Consider the following 21,601-nt stretch of genomic DNA (forward strand, 5'->3'; position numbering starts at 1 on the left):
TCCACCTCCCTCTAGGACTCAGCAGGTGAGGCACCTGGAATGCAGCAGGCTGGGGCAAAGCCTGGCACCACCTGGAGATGAGGGCTGGGCTCAGGCTGGGCTCAGTTCACCACCCAGAGTCACCACTCTGAGGGCAAGTAACTCCTGAGGATGAGCTGGAGAGCACCATGGCTTTCAAGTCAGTTTCTGGAAATTTGTTTTATTTTCTGAGGCACAACTTGCTGCAGCCAGGTGAGCTCTAGATGCCCTGGTGCCAGCCCTTCACACTGCTATCTAGGACTCCACACTCACTTTTGTTTCCAAAACAGTAGAGGACATGGCAGAGCACAGCTGTGCTGCTGCTGAGCCAAGGGTACAAAGTGTCCTCATGTGGACTTCCTGTGCATTGCTCAGGCAGTTATGGAATCTGCAGCCAAAGCCAACTCCAGGGCTAAGGAACTGAGCAGCTAAGGAACAGGACAGGGACGTGCCCCGGCACTCAGCACTGCTGGAGCCATATCTCAAATGCTGGGTTCAGTTTTAGAGCTCCCACTCCAGGAAGGACACTGAGGGGCTGGAGCAGGTCCAGAGAAGGGCAACAAAGCTGGGAAGGAGCAGCTGAGGGAGCTTGTGGGTGTTCAGCCTGGAGAAGAGGAGGCTGACGGAGACCTCATTGCTCTCTGCAGCTCCCTGAGAGGAGGCTTGAGCCAGGTGGGGGTTGGACTCTGCTCCCTGGTATGATCTCCAGAAGTCCCTTCCAACACCAGGTACCAACAGCTCACAGGCAGAAGCTGGGCAGGGAGCTGTGGACTGGATGAAGGGATGCTGGGAGCAGGCTGCAGCACAGAGCTTAAAGGTAGAGTCTGACAAACTGGATTAACTGTGAGTCGAGTTCATTGTCCATCCTGGTGTAGCCTGACAGGATTAAATTCCTGAATTGAAACATACTTGCCACCTGGACAGCCCTAAGCACAGTGCCCTCACAGCTCTCAACCACAGGCTGGCAGACCATGGCAACTGAGGGCTTCATGGTGTTCTCCGCAGAGCCTGCAGCCCCAGAGCCAAGACTGTGCCTCTCTCCAGTCCCTGTTACAGAGCCTGGCATAGAAGACACAAACCAGCTCCCTGAAAGGAAGCAAACTGCTTGTGGAGAGCAGCAGCTTAGGTACCAGGAGCACTTCACTCACATTCAGGCAGAAGCCTAACACACCTCAGCCACCTTCAGACATCAGAGTGCCAAAACCAGCACTGCCAGCTTTGAACAGGATTGATCCCCAGCACACACACACACACACAGAGAGCCCCCAGCACACACACACACACACACACAGAGAGCCCCCAGCACACACACACACACACACACACACACACACACACACACACACACACACACAGAGCCCTCAGCACACACACACAGAGCCCCCAGCACACACACAGAGCCCCCAGCACACGCACACACACGCACAGAGCCCCCAGCACACACACACATGCACACAGCCCCCAGCACGCACACACACACGCACACACCCCCAGCACGCACACACACACGCACACAGCCCCCAGCACGCACACACACACAGCCCCCAGCACGCACACACGCACACAGCCCCCAGCACGCACACACGCACACAGCCCCCAGCACGCACACGCACACAGCCCCCAGCACGCACACACGCACACAGCCCCCAGCACGCACACACGCACACAGCCCCCAGCACGCACACAGAGCCCCCAGCCCCCAGCACGCACACAGAGCCCCCAGCCCCCAGCACGCACGCACACACACAGCCCCCAGCACGCACACACACTCACACAGAGCCCCCAGCACGCACACACACGCGCACACAGAGCCCCCAGCACGCATGCACACACACAGAGCCCCCAGCACGCACGCACACACACAGAGCCCCCAGCACGCACGCACACACACACACAGAGCCCCCAGCACGCACACACAGAGCCCCCAGCGCGCGCACACACACACAGCCCCCAGCGCACGCACGCGCACACAGCCCCCAGCGCACACACACAGAGCCCCCAGCACGCACACACGCACACAGCCCCCAGCGCGCACACACGCACACACCCCCCCAGCGCGCACACACGCACAGCCCCCAGCGCGCACACACGCACACAGCGCGCGCACACAGAGCCCCCAGCGCGCGCACACAGAGCCCCCAGCGCGCGCACACACAGAGCCCCCAGCGCGCGCACACACAGAGCCCCCAGCATGCACACACACACACAGAGCCCCCAGCACGCACACACACACAGAGCCCCCAGCACGCGCACACATACACACACACAGCCCCCAGCACACAACACAGAGCCCCCAGCACACACACGCACACCCCCCCCAGCACGCACACACGCACACAGCCCCCAGCGCACGCACACACTCACACAGAGCCCCCAGCGCACGCACACAGAGCCCCCAGCACACACGCACACACAGCCCCCAGCACGCACACACGCACACCCCCCCCAGCGCGCACACACGCACACAGCCCCCAGCACACAGAGCCCCCAGCGCACACACACACACAGAGCCCCCAGCGCGCACGCACACAGAGCCCCCAGCGCGCACGCACACGCAGCCCCCAGCGCGCACGCACACGCAGCCCCCAGCGCGCACGCACACGCAGCCCCCAGCGCGCACACACGCACACAGCCCCCAGCGCACACACACACAGAGCCCCCAGCGCGCACACACACAGAGCCCCCAGCGCGCACACACGCACACAGCCCCCAGCGCGCACACACGCACACAGCCCCCAGCGCGCACACACGCACACAGCCCCCAGCGCGCACACACGCACACAGCCCAGCGCGCGCACACACGCACACAGCGCGCGCACACACGCACACAGCGCGCGCACACACGCACACAGCGCGCGCACACGCACAGCCCCCAGCGCGCGCACACGCACAGCCCCCAGCGCGCGCACACGCACACAGCCCCAGCGCGCGCACACGCACACAGCCCCCAGCGCGCGCACACGCACACACCCCCCCAGCGCGCACACACGCACACACCCCCCCAGCGCGCACACAGAGCCCCCAGCGCGCGCACACAGAGCCCCCAGCGCGCGCACACAGAGCCCCCAGCGCGCACAGAGCCCCCAGCGCGCACACACACACAGCCCCCAGCGCGCACACACACAGAGCCCCCAGCACGCACGCACGCACACACACAGAGCCCCCAGCACGCACGCACGCACACACACAGAGCCCCCAGCACACAACACAGAGCCCCCAGCACACACACGCACACCCCCCCCAGCACGCACACACGCACACAGCCCCCAGCGCACGCACACACTCACACAGAGCCCCCAGCGCACGCACACAGAGCCCCCAGCACACACGCACACAGAGCCCCCAGCACACACGCGCACACAGCCCCCAGCGCACACGCGCACACAGCCCCCAGCGCACACGCGCACACAGCCCCCAGCGCACAGAGCCCCCAGCGCGCGCGCACACACACACAGCCCCCAGCGCGCACACACACACAGCCCCCAGCACGCGCACGCATACACACAGAGCCCCCAGCGCACACACACACACAGCTCCCAGCGCGCACACACACAGCCCCCAGCACGCGCACACATGCACACACAGAGCCGCCAGCACGCGCACACATGCACACACACACAGAGCCGCCAGCACACACACACAGAGCCGCCAGCACACACACACACACATACACATACAGAGCCCCCAGCACAGACACACAGTCCCCAGGACACACACACATACACACACCCGTACTCACGCACACATACACACGCACAGCCCCCAGCACACACACACGTATACACACAGACAGGGACACACGCACACAGAGCACGCTCACACACACATGCGCACACATGCGGACACACGCCACACAGATATACACATGTGCCCAGACATACGCACACACATACACGCGCACAGACGTACGCGCACACGGGCACATACAGACATACACACACGCGCGCACAGACGTACGCGCACACGGGCACATACAGACATACGCACACACGCGCACATACACACACGTGCACATTAGCACACACAGATATACACACACGCGCCCAGACGTACGCACACACATACACACACGCGCCCAGACGTACGCACACACGCGCACATGCACAGACGCGCACAGACTTGCGCGCGCGCACAGACGTACGCACGCGCACACGCGCACAGATGTACGCACGCGCACACGTGCACAGACGTACGCACGCGTACACGTGCACAGACGTACGCACACACGCGCACATGCACAGGCGCGCACAGACACGCGCGCACAGACATACGCGCGCACACATGCACAGTCCCCTTTGCTTTTCCCAGTTTCACACAATGTAAGGGCTTAGACGGAACCTCTGAAGGTCATCTAGTGCAGCCCCCTTGCCACAGCAGGATGACCCAGAGTCAACCACATAGGAACAAATCCAGGCATGTCTGGATTGCCTCCAAAGGTACTCCACAACCTCTCTGGGTAGTCTGCTCCAGGGCTCTACCACCCTCAAAGGGAAGAAATTCTTCCTTACATTTACACAGAGCCTCCTGTGCTCCACTTTGTGTCCACTGCCCCTTGCTCTGTCACTGGACACCACTGAGAAGAGAGGCTGACTCCACCCTCCTGGTTCTCACCCTTTAGCTATGGCTCAGCATCAGTGAGATCCCCCTCAAGCTGCTCTGCCCCAGGCTGACCAACCCCGGCCCTCAGCCTCCCCTCAGCTCAGAGCTGTTTCAGTCCCCTCAGCAGCTCAGGGGCTCTGTGCTGGACTCTCTCCAGCAGTTCTTTGTCCCTCTGGAACTGAGGAGCCCAGGACTGGACACAGCACTGCAGGTGAGGTCTCAGTAGGGCAGCACAGAGCAGGAGGAGAAGCTCCCCTGACCTGCTGGCCCCTCCTGTACGGCATGATGCAAGGTCAGGAGGACACCAAGAGGATCAGTGCAGAGCCAGAAGATGACCCTTGGGGAGACAGCGAGGCTCAGGGGCTAACAGAGAGCACAAAAGGCCCTGTGACCCTTCTCTCACCACTCCCCATGGCTGGGGCAGGTCAGGAAGTGCCATCCCTAGACCCCACCAGGGTACAGCTTGTGGCCTCTCCACCTTTCCAGGCAGCTTTTACAGAAGCTGTGCACGCCAAGCAGGGCCAGAGCCAGCAGAGCCTGCTGGGCTGTCAGCTCCCATCTGACTCAGTGCCACTGCACAGCACAAGCTGGCAGCCTCTGCTCCAGAAGAGCAGAATGGGTGCTGTGGAACAACCTCCAGATGCTCAGTGGCATTTCTCAGGAGGAATCTGTTCCTAATTCAGTGCCTGCTAAGAAAACAAAAACCTAAGCTGCAGCTCACTGTGGGAAAGGCACTCAGCACAGGGGACTTTGCCAAGGGACACACAAAGCTTGCAAGGTCTTCAACATGGTTGCAAAGAAACCCCCTCTGCACAGACCATCCCCAAAATGGCATGGAAGCTTTGGAGCTGCCTCTCCGGGGTGTAGGGAAGGCAGGGCTGGAAGCACCACTTCCTCTGGGATTTCCTGTTCCAGCTTGGCAGAGGCATCAGCTGTAGCAGGAAGGAAGCAAGAGCAGCGTGAGAGCCAGAGCCTGGGGTCTGCCTGCTGTCAGTGCAGCAATAGGGAAAGCAGAGAAGCCCTTCACCAGACAGCTGCAGCACCAAAGGGCTGAACAAACCTTGTGAGAGAAAGAAATCCCTTCTGCCCCTGGGGCAGCATCAGAGACCCATGAGCACAGTTGTCTTGGACCCAGAGGAACCCCATGGGAACACAAGGATGAGGCTCAGAGCTGGGGGCAGCCACTGGAGCCAGGCAATAAACACCATCCATAGCCATCACTTCAGAAGATGTCTGTCCTGTAAGGCAGCCTCTGCCTGGCCAGAGGAACCATCACCTCATGGGGTCAGTGAACAGCACTGAGCAGCAGCTGGTAAGCAAAGAAGGCCCCTGGGAGAAGCTGGAAGTCTGACAGCGTTGTGCCAAGCCAAAACAGTTGCAGCTTTCTAAGGCCCTGGCACACACCAGCATAACCACATACAAGGACAGCACTTCAGTAGGGCAATCTAAATCATCCCAGACTTGGAGAGGATCCGAAACACCAGGAGGAAGAAGTGGGGGCATTGAAGTAGTGCTGGGGCTCTGCTGAGCCAGAGCCAAGCTCTGCTGGGCTGGCTGCATGCACAGCAGGGAGCCAAGGGCTTCTCTGCCAGGAACACATGGCAGGCAGCAGGGAAGCACCCAGCCCGCTCAGATGGTCTGGCATGGACAGCTGCCAGCTAGTGAGAGATGATCCAAGTGGCAACCCTTTCTCTTGCGCATCCAGTCCATCTCCTTTGAGTCCCAGCCAGCCTCTCACTTTTATTTATGAATCAGTTAAATAAAGGGAAGGCTGGGAGAGTTGGGGCTGTTCATCCTGGAGAAGAGAAGGCTCCAGGGAGACCTCAGAGCAGCCTTCCAGTGCCTGAAGGGGCTCCAGGAGAGCTGGGGAGGGACTTTGGACAAGGGCTGGGAGTGGTAGGACGAGGGACAATGGCTTTGAGCTGGGAGAGGGGAGACTGAGACTAGAGATGAGGAAGAAATTCTTTGTAGTGAGGGTGGGGAGAGACTGGCACAGGTTGCTCAGGGAGGCTGTGGCTGCCTCCTGCCTGGAGGTGTTCAGGGCCAGGCTGGATGAGGCCCTGAGCAACCTGGGCTGGTGGGAGGTGTCCCTGCCCATGGCAGCGGTTGGAGCTGGATAGCTTTAAAGACCCTTCCAATCTAAGCCATTCTATGAATCTTCTCCTCACAGCCCAGATCACTGCCATGGAGCATTTTCCACTTCATTCTGCCATAGGTTATGTCCAAACTGGGAGATACAGAGGGGCTCCAAGTGAGAAGCTTGTGAAAAGTGCAGTGAGGCCCATGTTCCAAGGCACTGGTATGAAATGTCAGGCACTTCAGTGATGACTGCAGTTTCAGTAGCTAACTTTGCCTGGAGCTGTTAGGCTGATTTGCACACACTCCTGTGGAGAAAAGCTGCAGAGGGGGAAAAGTGGGGCAGAGCCAGGATCCACATTTCACCAAAGCAGGCTGCTGGGACATGAGGTGCTGAGCTTTTGAGCAGACTGCTCGGACCACAGCTGACTCAATCTCCTGAGCAAGCTTCTCTCTCTGTCACGACACCAGGGCCTCCCCAGTCTGACTGCAAGGATGATATTGTGCACTCCTCAGGGACTCCTTTTCCCACACAGCTCCCTTCCAGCAGGAAGCTTTTTTTGTATTCATACAGAAGCTGATGGAAGATGCCCGATGCTATTAGCTGTCTTTGGATGGAAACTGATGTGGCAGAAACGGAAATGATCTGCTAGACGAAAACCAAAGCAGCACTGTAGAAGTGCAAGGCAAGATTGAATGGCTTTAGTTTGACAAGGGGAAACACACTGCCCTGTGCGCAGTGAGGAGCAAACCCTCATCAGGGGTCACCATGGGCAGCAGCTCTAGCTCCCCATGGAGGGCTGCTGTCAGGATGAAGGGGCCAGGCTCTCTTCAGGGGTGCCCAGTGATAGGACAAGGAATTATGGATGCTGGCTAGAACCCAGAAGGTTCCACCTCAACATGAGGAGAAAATTCTTTGCTGTGAGGGTGCTGGAGGCCTGGAGCAGGCTGCCCAGAGAGGTTGTGGAGTCTCCTGCTCTGGAGCCTTCCCAATCCCACCTGGCTGTGGCAGGGGCTTGGACTGAATGATTTCCAGAGGTCCCCTCCAGCCCCTGCCAGGCTCTGATTCCCCTCTCGCTGGCAAGGAGCTCCCAGACCTTCTGGATGAGCACAATTCTGCGTACGCCACAGCAAGCCACCAGGACACTGATCAATGTGCTTAGTCAGCCTCTGATACTGAGACAGCTGCAGCATGGTTTGTCTGGAAGCAAAGGCCCAAGAGAGAACAAAGTGCTGAAGTCTCTAAGCACTGCTTGAAGTTCACTTGAAAAGAAGCCACCTCCCAAAGCTTACCTGTGCCAAGGATGCTGTACTGCCTTTTCTCAGCTCCGAGAAGCTCTTGCTCAGCTTTGCTCCCTTGCTACTCGAGTTGCATTTGTAGCACATCCACCTCATCAGGCCCTTAGCTACTGTCCCACACTCTTTGCTCAGCAGGCACAGTGAATGGTACAAGTGGCCACAGCTGCAGAGAGAAGAATTCTGCTGGGTGCTGGACAGCAGAGTCACAGCCTGACAGCCCTGACCCTTGAGGGGACAGTGCTGGGCAGTAAAAACAAGGCTGCTTCTCTGCAAGCACAGCTCAGCAGTGGGTGTGCTCCCTTCCTATCTCCACACCCTCCTGCAGCCTCTCCAGACTTGAGAGAGCCGCAGCAGATGTCCTCTTTCTGAGCCAGGTCAGAACAGTTCTCATCAGCTTGTCCTAACAGCCACCTGGCCACAGCCAGGGCATGAGGGCTGCCCCCGGAGCACACAGTCAGGGCTGCTGGAGATCTGAGATGTACCACCCCAGGGTGCTGCACCTGCACCAATGCAGCTGCACCAACGCAGCTACACCAATGCAGAGCAGGCAGACATGCTGACAGCTGCTCAGCAGCTCTCTAAGGACTCCAAGGCCACTCTGCAGCAGAGACAGAGCTGGTTGCATGGGAAGGAGGATGGCTCTGAGGGGGTTGATGAGCCAGCCCAGTAAGGCAGCAGGGACACAGGAATGTGTCTGATCACCTGTGCAGGTTACAAAGCAGGGCTTTTTTGTTTGGTTTGGCTTCAGTTTGGGGTTTTAGGGTTTTTTTGGGGTTGGTTGGTTTGTTTCTCCTTTTAAAATCACTACCACGACTGCAGCTGTGCCCCTGCCCCTTTACCTGAATACAATGATTTCATCAGCAGTTTCTTGCCTTCTCTTGTACTGCTGCAGACAAATGCAGCAGTAATCCTGCTTCGGGGTAAGCCCTCTAGTGACAGAAGCTCTTAGGTTACACAGGGACCAGTGGAGATCATGGTTTAGAAGGCTGGTAGTTGTCTCTAGAAGGGTCTGTGTGGAAGACAACAGACAGAGGAACCAGGTCACTTCATCATCCACAGGCTGCAGAAACTCCCCACAGATTAATTTTGCAGAACAAGAAGCTGGGCAGGGGCTTGGACTGGATCATCTCCAGAAGTCCCTTCCAACCCCTGCCACTCTCTGGTTCTGTGAAAACAAAGTTTGGAGACTGCCTGCAGCCTGGCACTGGACAGAGGCAGGGGTGAGATACAAGTGAAATGTCCTCAGGTGACAAAAGCAGTGCAGCATCACCATGGGGAAGAGGCAAGAAAGGTCACTATTTAGAAAGCCCTTCTTTAAAACTCCACCAAAAGACAAAAGATGCTGGGCTTGTGCCTTTGAATGCCAAGTTGCAGGGTGGGCTGGAGAGAAGCAGCTGCTCACCCTTCCAGCACACTGAACACTGCTGATCTCCAGCCACGCTGCCCATAGCCCTGTCAGTGATCCGTGAGCAACACAAACTCATCCCCTCCCTACTCCCAGGCATGCACCAACCACTGCATGTCCCTGCAGAGGGAGATGGCAAAGCAGAGGCAGCAGCAGCCTGGCCAGCTGGCGGCACTGCCTCTAACAGAGCAGGGATGCAGCTTACTTGTTCATAGTTAAAAGTGTCCAGCATTCCCAGGACAAGGCCTTGAATTTCTCTAAGTTTCCCTTTTCCATACACTGGATCCTGCAGGAAGAAAAGAAAAGCTGCAGCTCAATCCCAGGATGTGACCACGCTGACATTTTCAAGATCCTTTCTCTTTTGCTTCCCAGTGGTACTGCAAATGGAAGTTTTGGATTTAAAGGTGCTGCACATGCACAAGGACAGCAGAACAGTGGATGGGAAAATTGGTAATGAGCAAAACTGAGAAGCTGACAACATCAATTAATTACTGACAATATCACCACTAATTAATTACTGACAACACCAACACTAATTACTGTGCCTGGGTCAACAGGCTTCAGATGTGACCTTGGGAATTTCATTCAGGAGATGCAGGAGCAGAGTGGAGACTGCATATGAGGAATAGAGGAAAGCAGCAGAGAGCAGCCTGCAGTGACACAGCAGGCATCAGCTAGCACTTGCCACCAACTGCTCTGGGTGTCTGCAGGGAGCTGCTGGAGTCCCCACCCCTGGAGGTGTTCAAAAGCCATGGCTGTGGTGCTGAGGAATGTGATACTGATGGAGGTTGTGAGCTCTGGGTGAATGGCTGGACCTCGAGATCTCAAAGATCTCTTCCAACCCAACAGCTCTGTGGTTCCATGCCCTGGTCTGACTACAGGCACAAGGTTGCCTCACTGATGCCAGTCTGGGGTGGGCCACAGAGACAGAACTGCTGCTGGGCCGCACAGTCTGCATCCCACCACCTCAGTAGCCAGTAGAAGAAATTGTTCCTAATATCCAACTTGAATATGCCCTCCAGCTTGAGGCCATCTCCTCTTATCCTGTCACTTGGTGCAAATGAGAAGAGCCCAGCCCCCACCTGGCTCAGCCTCCTCTTCTGAAGGCTAAACAACCCCAGGTCCCTCAGCTGCTCCTCAGACTTGTGTTCAAGGCCTTTCACCAGCTCAGCTGCTCTTTGGACACTTCCAGCACCTCAGTGTCTCTGCAGTGAGGGTCCAAAGCTGAACACTATTCAGGAATGCCTCAGAGGGGTACAGGGGAGGTCAGCTCTGTGTAATACACATCCCAGAGACTGACAGCTGTTGACTTGGCCTGGAAAAATCCATTTTGCCCTGCTGGGAGGCAGCGGAAGGACACTGGGAGGAGCCTGCCAGAAACTGAGAAGCTTACTGGTGGAATGGGCAAAGACGCTGGCAGAAAATAGATACCCTGGCAAGACACACAGAGGAAACTGACCTCAGAGAAGAGAAACAATGGACACACAATGGAGACTGGAAAAGCAGGAGCTGGATGAACAAGCTGTGGAGGAGAGGAATGAGGAAAGCAGCAGGAGCAAGGTGATGCCACGCTGGGACTGAGAGTGAAGGAGAGAAAGGATAAGCAAGTGACAAAGCCAACTGAAGCAGCATGGAAGTTACACTGCAGGTACCCAGAGGAGCCACCCAAGCAGCCAGAGCCACTGAGCCAGGGAATATCAGAAAAAGTCTGCAGTGGAAACCTGATGGGCAGCCAGCTCTGGAGCCAAACCCAGCCGCAGGTCTGTGAGGGCAAGACCCTCAGAGCACTGCAGAACTCTGAGGATGTTTACAGGCTGCTTCTCCAGTGGTACATTGAGGTGTTTGCTGGGGCAGCTTTGGGGCCTTTCATGGGCCTGATTGAAACCAAGGGGGTGAGGTAGCTCTCAAGACCGCAGCCACAAAACCAACCCCAAACCCAACCCAACCAACCAGCAATCCCCCAACAAAAGGAACACCAAAAGCCAGGCAGGGTCGAAGCAGGGCTGAAAGGATGAAGGCCAGAGCTTTTTGGATCTTTATGCTTCCAGTCTGGCTCCTTCCTTCCCCATTTTGGGTCCCTACAGGCAGATTTCAGGCATCAGGCACCAAAGACGCAGAGAGAATTACAGCTGTGCAAGGGAATTAACACTCAGCTTTCAGCCCTCTGCAGCCAGCATTCACATCCTTGATGACAGGGAAGGTTTCTTGCTGCTCAAGGGGATTCCCCCAGGCTCTCTGCTAACAGGGTTACTGCAGATTTCCTATTCAATAATGAACTTCCAGCATCATTAAGGATGAGCAAGAACATAAATCATCTTTACCACAAAAGACTTGCCAGGAGCCTGCCTCTTTCCTGTGAAAGCTGTGGAGCCTGCTCATGGCCCTCTGCACAGTGCCCTTCAGCAAAGCATTTAGGGTGCAGAGCTCACATCTGCAGGAAGTCTAATCTAAATCAGGTGAGCCCAAAGAGGAACCAGAGCACTAAACCTGGAGTACTCCAATTCCTCATCATAAAAAGCAAAGTAATCAACCTCACAGGATAGGTTGGGTTGGAAGGGACCTTCAAGAGCATCCAGTCCCAACCCCCTGCCATGGGCCAGGTTGCTCAAGACCTCATCCAGCCTGGCCCTGAACACCTCCAGGGAGGAGGCAGCCACAGACTCCCTGTGCCAGTCACTCCCCACCCTCACTCTCAAGAATTTCTTCCTCATCTCCAGTCTCAGTCTCCCCTCTCCCAGCTCAAAGCCATTGTCCCTCGTCCTACCACTCCCAGCCCTTGTCCAAAATCCCTCCCCAGCTTTCCTGGAGCCCCTTCAGGCACTGGAAGGCTGCTCTGAGGTCTCCCTGAAGCCTTCTCTTCTCCAGGATGAACAGCCACAACTCTCCCACCCTGGCCCCACAGGGGAGATTCTCCAGCCTCTGATCATCTTGGTTGCCTCCTCTGGACCCTCTCCAGCAGCTCCAGGTCCTTCTTGTGCTGGGACTCCAGAGCTGGAGGCAGTGCTGCAGGTGGGGTCTGAGCACAGCAGAGCAGAGGGCAGAATCCCCTCCCTGTGCTGCTGCTCTCCCTGCTCTGGCTGCAGCTCAGCACTCAGCTGGCTCTGGGCTGCCAGGGACCACTGCTGGCTCCTGGGGACTTTGTCACCAACTGATACCCCCAAGGCCTTCTCCCCCAGGCTGCTCTCAGCCACTCCTCACTCAGCCTGGGTCTGTGCTTGGGGTTGTCCTGACCTAGCTGTAAGACCTTGCACTTGGCTTCCACCTTACAGAAAAATCCCCCAGTTAATTCCTGGGCAGCTGTTCTTCCTGACAGTCAGACCTCACAGCTGCATTTCAGTATCTGAAGGGATCCTGCAGGCAGGCTGGGGAGGGACTGTTCAGAAGGGGCTGTGGGGATAGGGCGAGGGGCAGTGGTTTGGAACTGGAGCGGGGCAGAGTTTGGTTGGACATCAGGAGGAAGTTCTGCACAGTGAGGGTGGGGAGAGACTGGAACAGACTGCCCAGGGAGCTGAGGGGTTTCGGCTCCATCCCTGGAGACATCCAAGCTCAGCCTGGATGTGTCCCTGGGCAGCCTGCTCCAGCTGGATGTGTCCGTGTGACTGCATGGGGGTTGGACAAGATGTCCTTGGAGGGTCCCTTGCAAACCAGTGCAATCTGTGAATTCATGCTCCTCAACCAAGACTTGAACTCTGTTGGAAAAGCTTTTGAGGGCATTTTCAGCCAAGCATCACTTCCAATTCTGGGTTTCACAGAAATACTGTGAGGGCTTGGGAGAACCTGTTCCATTCTCCAGGGCCTGAGAGTTTCAGAATTGACTTATGTGACAGTGTAGGTGGCACATGAATGACATTTTGAACAAGGCCCTCAGAGCCAAGACAGGAAAGTTTGGCACCGGGGTTCAGAATTTTACATGGCTTCAAAGAGCAGCTGCACAGCTTTGCAAGGGAGCAGCCACCCAGTGCTGACAAAACAGGGAGCTCTCTGGCTGAGAGAGCTGGAGAGACAGAAGGTTCAGGGGAAGTATCCTATGCAGGCCATGCTGCCACCCTGCCCTGCAGGGCACCTAAATGCCATTCCCAGATAATCTCAGGAAGCAGCTGACAGGTCACACTACAAAGGGAGAACAGGGCTGGGGAGGAGCAGCTGAGGGAGCTGGGGGTGTTCAGTCTGGAGGAGGCTCGGGGGAGACCTCATTGCTCTCTACAGCTCCCTGAGAGGGGGCTGGAGCCAGGTGGGGGTTGAGCTCTTCTGCCTCGACTCAGGTGATAGAAACAGAGGAAATAGCCTGAAATTGTGCCAGGGGAGGGTTAGGTTGGAGAGGAGGAAAAATTTCTTTGCTGCCAGAGTGGTCAGGGATTGGCACAGGCTGCCCAGGGAGGTGGTGGAGTCCCCATCCCTGGAGGTGTTCAAAGCAGTGTATGGCCATGGCACCTGGGATCGTGCTTTGGAGTTGAGTTTCAGTGTGGGACTGAGTGATCCTGAAAGTCTCTTTCAACCTGATACATTCTGTGGTTCTGTGACAGGGTAAGTGACACAGCTTGGGAAAAGGAACTCACCTGAAGGATTCTCTGCAGGATTGCAGGCAGAGCAATGAAGGCAGCCATGCTGTTCAGCACCTGCATCGTCAGGCTCTTCAGAGCTGCAAGATCAATCACCAAGCCTCAGGCTGTGCACCAGCCTTCAAGCACTAATTAGGGGGCAATCTCTCAGACTCAGGGGATGTTTTCTCCTCGGCAAATGGCTTTGTTATTTCCTGTGCTGTACTCAGCACACCCAGATTTGAGATCAGGAAGTACCTCTGAAAGTTCTCACCACAACGCCTCTCCACTGCCCTCCCACAGCCTGCCTACAGCAATGGTCTCATTGTGAGCCTCACATTGCAGCACTGGCATTCACTTCTGCTGCTACCAACAAAATCCATGTTATAGACAGTTAAATTGGGTTGGAAGGGACCTCCAAGGGTCACCCACTCCAACCCCTGCAGTCAGCAGGGACATCCTGCACTAGAGCAGGTTGCTCACAGCCCTGTCCAGCCTCACCTTGAATATCTCCAGGGCTGGGGCCTCAACCACCTCCCTAGGCAACCTGTTGCAGTGTTCCAGCAGCCTCCTGGTACAGAGCTTGTTCCTTACTTCCAATCTCAATCTGCTCTGCTCTCATTCCAAACCATTGCCCCTGGTCCTGTCCCTACAGCCCTTTGGGAACAGTCCCTCTGCAGCCGCCTTGTAGCCCCTTCAGGTACTGGAAGGTTGCTCTGAGGTCTCCTTGGAGCCTTCTCTTCTTCAGACTGAACACCCCCAGCTCCCTCATCCTGCCTCCAAAACTTCCCAGTATGAAGCTCTGGATGAAACTTCTTCCTAAATCTCAAACATCCCAAAGCAAGAGGCAATATTTAGATATGCATGGACCCCACAGTTCAGTCTGTGTGGGGTACTGAGCTGTTTGGGCAGCATATGAAGACCAAAACTGAAAGAGTTATGCAGGATCCAGAGCCATTATCCTCTGACCCTTTCTGGCATCACTTCAGATTACTTTTCTGCAGGCATTAGCTCCTGTAAAAGGATAATCTAGGGAAGATTCTGAATTTAGAGGAAAAGATGAGTTGAGGGAGGAGGTGATTTCTATTTCTGGGTCATTGATCTCTGCAAGACTATCCCCCAGGAGTGCAGATGTAGCTAATGGTTATTGGAAGGAGAGACAGCATGACCACCATCATACTTCCTTATAGAATGCTGTGCCCCTCAAGCACACACAGCTGCAGGCACCTGAATGTGCAACTGCTGGAGCAGGTCCAGAGGAGACCACAAAGATGATCAGAGGGCTGAAGAACCTCCCCTGTGGGCTGGGAGAGGGGAGATTGAGACTGGAGGTGAAAAAATTATTTGCAGTGAGGGTGAGGAAAGTCTGGAACAGGTTGCTCAGGAAGGCTGTGGCTGCCTCCTCCCTGGAGGTGTTCAAGGCCAGGCTGGATGAGGCCTTGAGCAAGCTGTACTGGTGGGAGGTGTCCCTGCCCATGGCAGGGGCTTGGAGCTGGATGAGCTTTAAGGTCCCTTCCAGCCCAAACCATTCTCTGAATCTATGACTCTATGAACCAACTTATTAGTGGAGGCTACAGCAGGGTCCCTCTTCACTCATGACTGAAAGAGAAGTGTCTGACAGCTGCAGCCTACCAAGCAGCCAACTGAGTTCAGTGCTGCTGTTCAGCTCTACTGCTGAAGCAGAACATCCAGCAGCTACCAAAACTGCTTTTCCTCTCTGCATTCAGTCCAGCAGAGACAGCACACAGTTTTTAATTAATACTTGGTGTCACAAAAGTTAAATTACTTACATTCAGAGTATCGACACTGCGAAGAGCCAGACAATTTCTGTGGGGACATCATAGCTTCCAGCAGGAGAAACCAGAGGGCCTGAAATAATTGAATGAGACAAACCAAACCAGTAAGAACATGGCAGTACTGAAAATGAGCTGGAACCCATGTCAGAGTCCAGTTCCAAAGCCTCACTGCTCATGACTGCAGTGGAACTGAAATGTGTTAGCATCAAAGAATGGCTCAGATTGGAAGGGACCTCAAAGATCATCCAGTCCCAACCCCACCATGGGCAGGGAACACCTCCCACTAGCCCAGGTTGCTAAAGGCCATCCAGAGCCTCCCTGGGCAGCCTGTTCCAGACTCTCACCACCCTCACACTGAACAACTTCTTCCTCAGCTCCACTCTAACCCTGCTCTGCCTCAGCTCCAAACCATTTCCCCTTGGCCTGCCTCAGACACCCTCATGGAAAGGCTCTCTGCAGCCTTCCTGCAGGATCCCTTCAGATCCCTGGAGCTTTATCCTCTCCAGGCTGAACACCCCCAGCTCCCTCAGCCTGGCCTCACAGCAGAGGTGCTGCAGCCCTTGGATCATCTTTGTGGCCTGCTCTGGACTCTCTCCAGCAGCTGTGTCCTTCTGATGCTGGGGAGAAGCACATGAAGAGGTTTCAGGAGATGCAGAGGGTCGTTGATGCTTTTTTATTACCTTACCTCTCGCTGCTGTTGGTCTAAACTGTGTGAGTTTCTCCGGCAAAGGTCAGTTGTTTTCATTACGGTATCTTCAATGTTTCCTAGCAAGGGGAGTTCAGCTGAGCCTGAGTTTGGGGAAAAAAAGAAACCAAATTGCTATTATTATTGTTAGCTATGTTACCTCCCAATCACTCTGCAAAATAAAGAGATTCTCTTCACCTGCAGTCTGCTCACTGCAGAGAGCATTTCAGTTACCAGGCCAGGCCCTGATTTTTCTCCTGCCCAGCACAATGAATGGGGCACATCAAACATTTCAGGTACTTGAATGAAGATGATCTTAGCTGTGGTTTAGGACACCCTTAAATAACAACTACAGGTTCTGTATTCCATGAGGTGGCCAGGAGGCCCTGGGCTAGTGCCCTGTGCTTGCACTAGGTCTCTGTAAGCAGAAGAGAAGTTTACTACAAAAAAAGCTGCTTCTAGGTGCCTCAGCAATATTCTTATCAAATGTCTGCTAAAGCAGTTTGGATGCATTTGATGGAGAGCTTCTCAGCAACCAGCACCCCCAAGGCTTTTCCCTCAGGGCTACTCTCCACCCACTCTGCACCATGTGCAACATGTGGCTGGTAGGGTACCAATCACAGCAAGGAAAGCTACCAGGGTACCCATCCCACACAGAAAACGCCAGCCACACACCCTGCTGCAGATCCCTGCCAAGATCAGACTCGGAGTCAGCAGCAGCGTCACCCCAGGGGCACCTGAGCACCAGCTGACAGCCAAATGTCACACCAAGAGGAGCTCCTGGTGCAGCTGGCAGCACAAGCCCTGACTTGCCTGCTTCCCTCTGGAACAGGGAGAGGCAGGTACCCTGGCAACTTACCTTCATCAGCCTGGGTCAGCACCAGCAACCTGCCCTGCAGCCACTGCAACAGAATAGAGAGCTCAGGACAGGGAACCTCATGAAACAGCACAACTCAGCCCCTGCAGGGAAGTGGCTCTGAAAGGTAACATAGGATCATCCTCACCTTCTTCCCCAGCAGGGCTCACATAGCATCAATGTCTTTCCAAAGAGAGAAGGGAAAATAGGAGCAGCACCTATCACCTGCTAGATGCTTGAAGACAAGCAGAATGGTGTGCTGGGGCTCCAGACATCACAGATTTTAATGTCTATCACTATCTGAGGGGTGGGTGTCAGGAGGAAGGGGCCAGGCTCAGTAGTGTGCTGTGATGGGACCAGGGGCAATAGACACAAACTGGAACCCAGGAGGCTCCACCTCAACATGAGGAGAAACTTCTTTAGTGTGAGGCTGCTGGAGGCCTGGAGCGGGCTGCCCAGAGAGGTTGTGGAGTCTCCTTCTCTGCAGACCTTCCAACCCCACCTGGTCTCAGGACCCCCCTGTTGTGGGTCACCTTGTGTTAGCAGGGCGCTGGACTCGATCTCCAGAGGTCCCTTCCAATCATTCTGTGGTATTTTTATTCACAGAACTTCCTCCTGATGTCCAACCTAACTCTGCCCTGCTCCAGTTCCAAACCACTGCCCCTTGTCCTATCCCCACAGCCCCTCCCCAGCCTTCCTCTAGGTCCCCTTCAGATATTGAAATGCAGCTCTAAGGTCTCCCTGGAGCCTTTTTTTCCTCAGGCTGAACAGCTCCAACTCTCCCAGCCTGTCCCCACAGGGGAGGTTCCAGCTGCCTGTACGTCCTTGGATTTCAGTGGGAAACAAATTCTGCAGCAATATGAAATCTTAAGACATGGCATGATGCTGATGGCCCAGCATGCCATGTTTGCCAAGCCAGCATGCCACAGATCCATGGAATGGGTTGGGTTAGAAAGGGACCTTCAAGAGCATCCAGTTCCAAACCCTGCCATGGGCAGGGACACCTCCCACCAGCCCAGGTTGCTCAGGGCCTCATCCAGCCTGGCCTTCAACACCTCCAGGGAGGAGGCAGCCACAGCCTCCCTGGGCAGCCTGTGCCAGTCTCTCCCCACCCTCAGTCTCAGGAATTTCTTGCTCATAGTTACGGTCTAGATACAGTCTAAATTAGCCCTCCTCAAGCTTCTTGTTCTGTCACTACAAACCCTGTCAAAAGCCCCTCCCCAGCTCTCTTGCAGCTCCTTTGCAGGCCCTGGAAACATTCAGGATTTCAGCATACTGTACCTCAAGCATGACCAGAAAGGCACCGTGGATATCTCCCTTCTTCTCCAGTAAATATGAAGAAGCTTCATGGAGTTGATGTTTCTGGGTTATCTGAGTTGAAAGGAAAAGCCCAAAACAACCAAAGGTGAATGTTCAGAAAGCTGCCAGTCTCTGTTCCTCCACAGGGCAGTGCTGACCATCTGGCTCGAGTCCGTTCCACAGTTCTGCTGCCTTTACTTCTCAGTCTGCCCTGTGGCCATCACCAGCATTCAAACCTTTCAGATAAAAACTAACTCCAGATCAAAGGACAGACTGTGGCTGATGTCTTCTGAAGGGAACAGTTAGTCACTCCCTTAGTGCTGGCAGTGTTGCTTTCCAAACCCCCCAGGCCCAGGCTTCCATAGAGTCATAAAAATCTAGAATGGGTTGGGCTGGAAGGGACCTCAAAGCTCATCCAGCTCCAAACCCCTGCCATGGGCAGGGACACCTCCCACCAGCCCAGCTTGCTCAGGGCCTCATCCAGCCTGGCCTTGAATACCTCCAGGAAGGAGGCAGCCACAGCCTCCCTGGGCAACCTGTGGCAGTCTCTCCCCAGCCTCACTCTCAATTTCTTCCTCATCTCCAGCCTCAACCTCCCCCTCCTCAAGCTTAAAGCCACTGGCTCCTCATCTAGCACAAGCCCTTGTGCAGTCCAAATGGATTGAAAGAGTATCCAGGAACTAATTCAGGACCTGGACTGAAGTTCTTTTACAGCACTTTAAAGAGACAGGAGCTGATGTGAATGCTTCCCCTAGCCCCTGTCCTGACTCATTTCCTTTCTACCTGGATGGTTTCCTCCAGTCTGCAGCATTCCAGAACTTTAAGTGTCTCCAAAACCTGGTCTGGGGAGTACTGACACAGCAGCTCGATGAACCGCTCGGTGATGCAGGGAGCTAAGTGAACCAGGTCCTGGTTAATGCCTTCCCTGGAACAAAAAAAAGGTACAGGAGACTCAAGCCCAACTCTAGGCCAGAAGAATTCCTCATTCAGTTGGGTGCTGTCTTTTATCCTTAGCACAAAAGAAAAAAAAAAAAATCTCAGAGAAAGATCTGCTGTTTGTCCCAGCTCCTGCTGCTGCAGGTCTGTCAGGAGGAACTTCCTTTGCCTCAGTACGAATCAGACCACCACAGTCCCCTGTGAAGAAACCTAGCAGCACAAATACTCCTTTAGCAGCCCTATGGGAAAGAGGCACAAGGACCTAATTCCTTCAGTGAAACTTGGGCTCTGTGGGTGCTGATGGTGTGTTTGCTCTAGAAACCTCTGCACTTGTTTGAATAAATATTGTGCAGCTTCTTGCTTAGTGTTCAGAGTCCAGAGGAAGCCACAGAGATGATCCAAGGGCTGGAGCAGCTCTGCTGTGAGGCCAGGCTGAGGGAGCTGGGGGTGTGCAGCCTGGAGAGGAGAAGGCTCCAGGGGGACCTCAGAGCTGCCTGGCAGGACCTGAAGGATCCTGCAGGAAGGCTGCAGAGAGACTTTTGCTGAGGGTGTCTGAGACAGGCCAAGGGGGAATAGTTTGGAGCTGAGGCAGAGCAGGGTTAGAGTGGAGCTGAGGAAGAAGTTCCGCAGTGTGAGGGTGGTGAGAGTCTGGCACAGGTTGCCCAGGGAGGCTGTGGCTGCCTCCTGCCTGGGGGTGTTCAAGGCCAGGCTGGATGAGGCCTTGAACAACCTGGGCTGGTGGGAGGCATTTCTAGACTCAGAACACTGCTGCTCAAGAAGTTCAGCCAGCTGCTGTGCCACACCCCCCCCTGCAAACAGCCATGCCCACTGGGACATTGATTTGTTTAGAGGTAAAGAACCTTACGAATTTAAACTGGAAAGGCAGCAGAGGCTGCAATTAAGGAACTGCACCACGCTCACTGCTCCTCCCTTTCCCTACCTCTTCAGAAGATACAAAAAGGGACATTTGGGTTTAATTTCCCCAGACAATTCTGTTAACCCTGTTTCCTCCCTTCCTCCTGCCTCCACCTCCTTGAAAATAAATCTCTTGCTGAATTAACTGGGCCAAATTATCCCTGCAGAAACACCACCAGCTAGGGCAGTGCTGCTAGCGTGATGAGCCTTGTCCGCCTATGACCAAGCAATCATTCCTCTCGCAAACACTGAAAGCTCCTTCACTGCTCTCAGAGCCTTTGTGCTAATAAAGGATTCTGCTAAAAAAACTATAAACATTTAGGTAGGTTGAATATAGAGAGAGATTCCCAGAAGAATCTCACCAGTAGGTTACATACAGATACACTGCAAACTGTAGGGACCCCTGCAGATGAGGTCTTGCTTGCCTGGAGGGTGCTTGAGCCAGCAGTGCCCTCCTGTACCCCAGCAGGCAGCTGTGTGCTGGGCTGCAGCCAGAGGAGTGTGGGCAGCAGGGCAGGAGAGAGGATTCTGCCCCTGGGCTCTGCTCTGCTCAGACCTCACCTCCAATCCTGGTGCCCCCAGCATGAAAAGGACACAGAGCTTCTGGAGTGAGTTCTTCAGTCAGGGTGGTAAGACTCTGGAACAGGCTGCCTAGGGAGGCTGTGGATGACTCCTGCCTGGAGGTGTTCAAGGCCAGGCTGGATGAGGCCTTGAGCAACCAAGTCTGTTTGAGAGGTGTCTAACCTCCAACCCCCTGCCATGGGCAGGGACACCTCCACCAGCCCAGGCTGCTCAAGGCCTCATCCAGCCTAGCGTCACTGGAAACATCTCACTGTAGTGAGCAGCATTAGTGGCCTTGGGAAGTCAGAGGGAAAAGGATCTGTTCAGAAGCTCTCCTGGGACATGCACGGCATAGGAGACAACCTCCTGGCCTAAGGCAGGCTGCTGAGCAGCAGCCCTGAAGGGAACAGCATCAGGGAAAGCTGCTTTGGAGACATCCCAGACTGCTTTTGACCAGCAGGTTAACTCCAGCAGGAATGGCTTCGTGGAGCTCTAATGATGGCACACTTGATTAGGTACCTTTATTGCTCAGAGTTTATGAACCCACTCTATGCATAAGATTAAAGTCCAGGTTCGTTACTACCCTCACTGGCTCTCACTTGCTGCAATAAACAAACT

General features: G+C 55.1%; 1 protein-coding gene across 1 annotated transcript in view; it reads right to left on the reverse strand.

Moving 5' to 3' along the window:
* VPS8 (VPS8 subunit of CORVET complex) overlaps positions 1 to 21,601 on the reverse strand; it is a 69,412-nt gene that overhangs the window by 2,805 nt on the left and 45,006 nt on the right. The window contains exons 35-44 of the mRNA XM_054385780.1: positions 19,355 to 19,496; positions 18,554 to 18,643; positions 17,276 to 17,318; positions 16,417 to 16,520; positions 15,741 to 15,804; positions 15,280 to 15,301; positions 13,954 to 14,038; positions 9,603 to 9,683; positions 8,832 to 9,001; positions 7,987 to 8,155 (exon numbers count right to left, since the gene is read on the reverse strand). Coding sequence (XP_054241755.1) covers positions 7,987 to 8,155; positions 8,832 to 9,001; positions 9,603 to 9,683; positions 13,954 to 14,038; positions 15,280 to 15,301; positions 15,741 to 15,804; positions 16,417 to 16,520; positions 17,276 to 17,318; positions 18,554 to 18,643; positions 19,355 to 19,496 — 970 coding nt within the window. The remainder of the gene's footprint in view (positions 1 to 7,986; positions 8,156 to 8,831; positions 9,002 to 9,602; positions 9,684 to 13,953; positions 14,039 to 15,279; positions 15,302 to 15,740; positions 15,805 to 16,416; positions 16,521 to 17,275; positions 17,319 to 18,553; positions 18,644 to 19,354; positions 19,497 to 21,601) is intronic.

This window comes from Indicator indicator, chromosome 13, assembly GCF_027791375.1.
Source record: "Indicator indicator isolate 239-I01 chromosome 13, UM_Iind_1.1, whole genome shotgun sequence".
NCBI lineage: Eukaryota > Metazoa > Chordata > Aves > Piciformes > Indicatoridae > Indicator > Indicator indicator.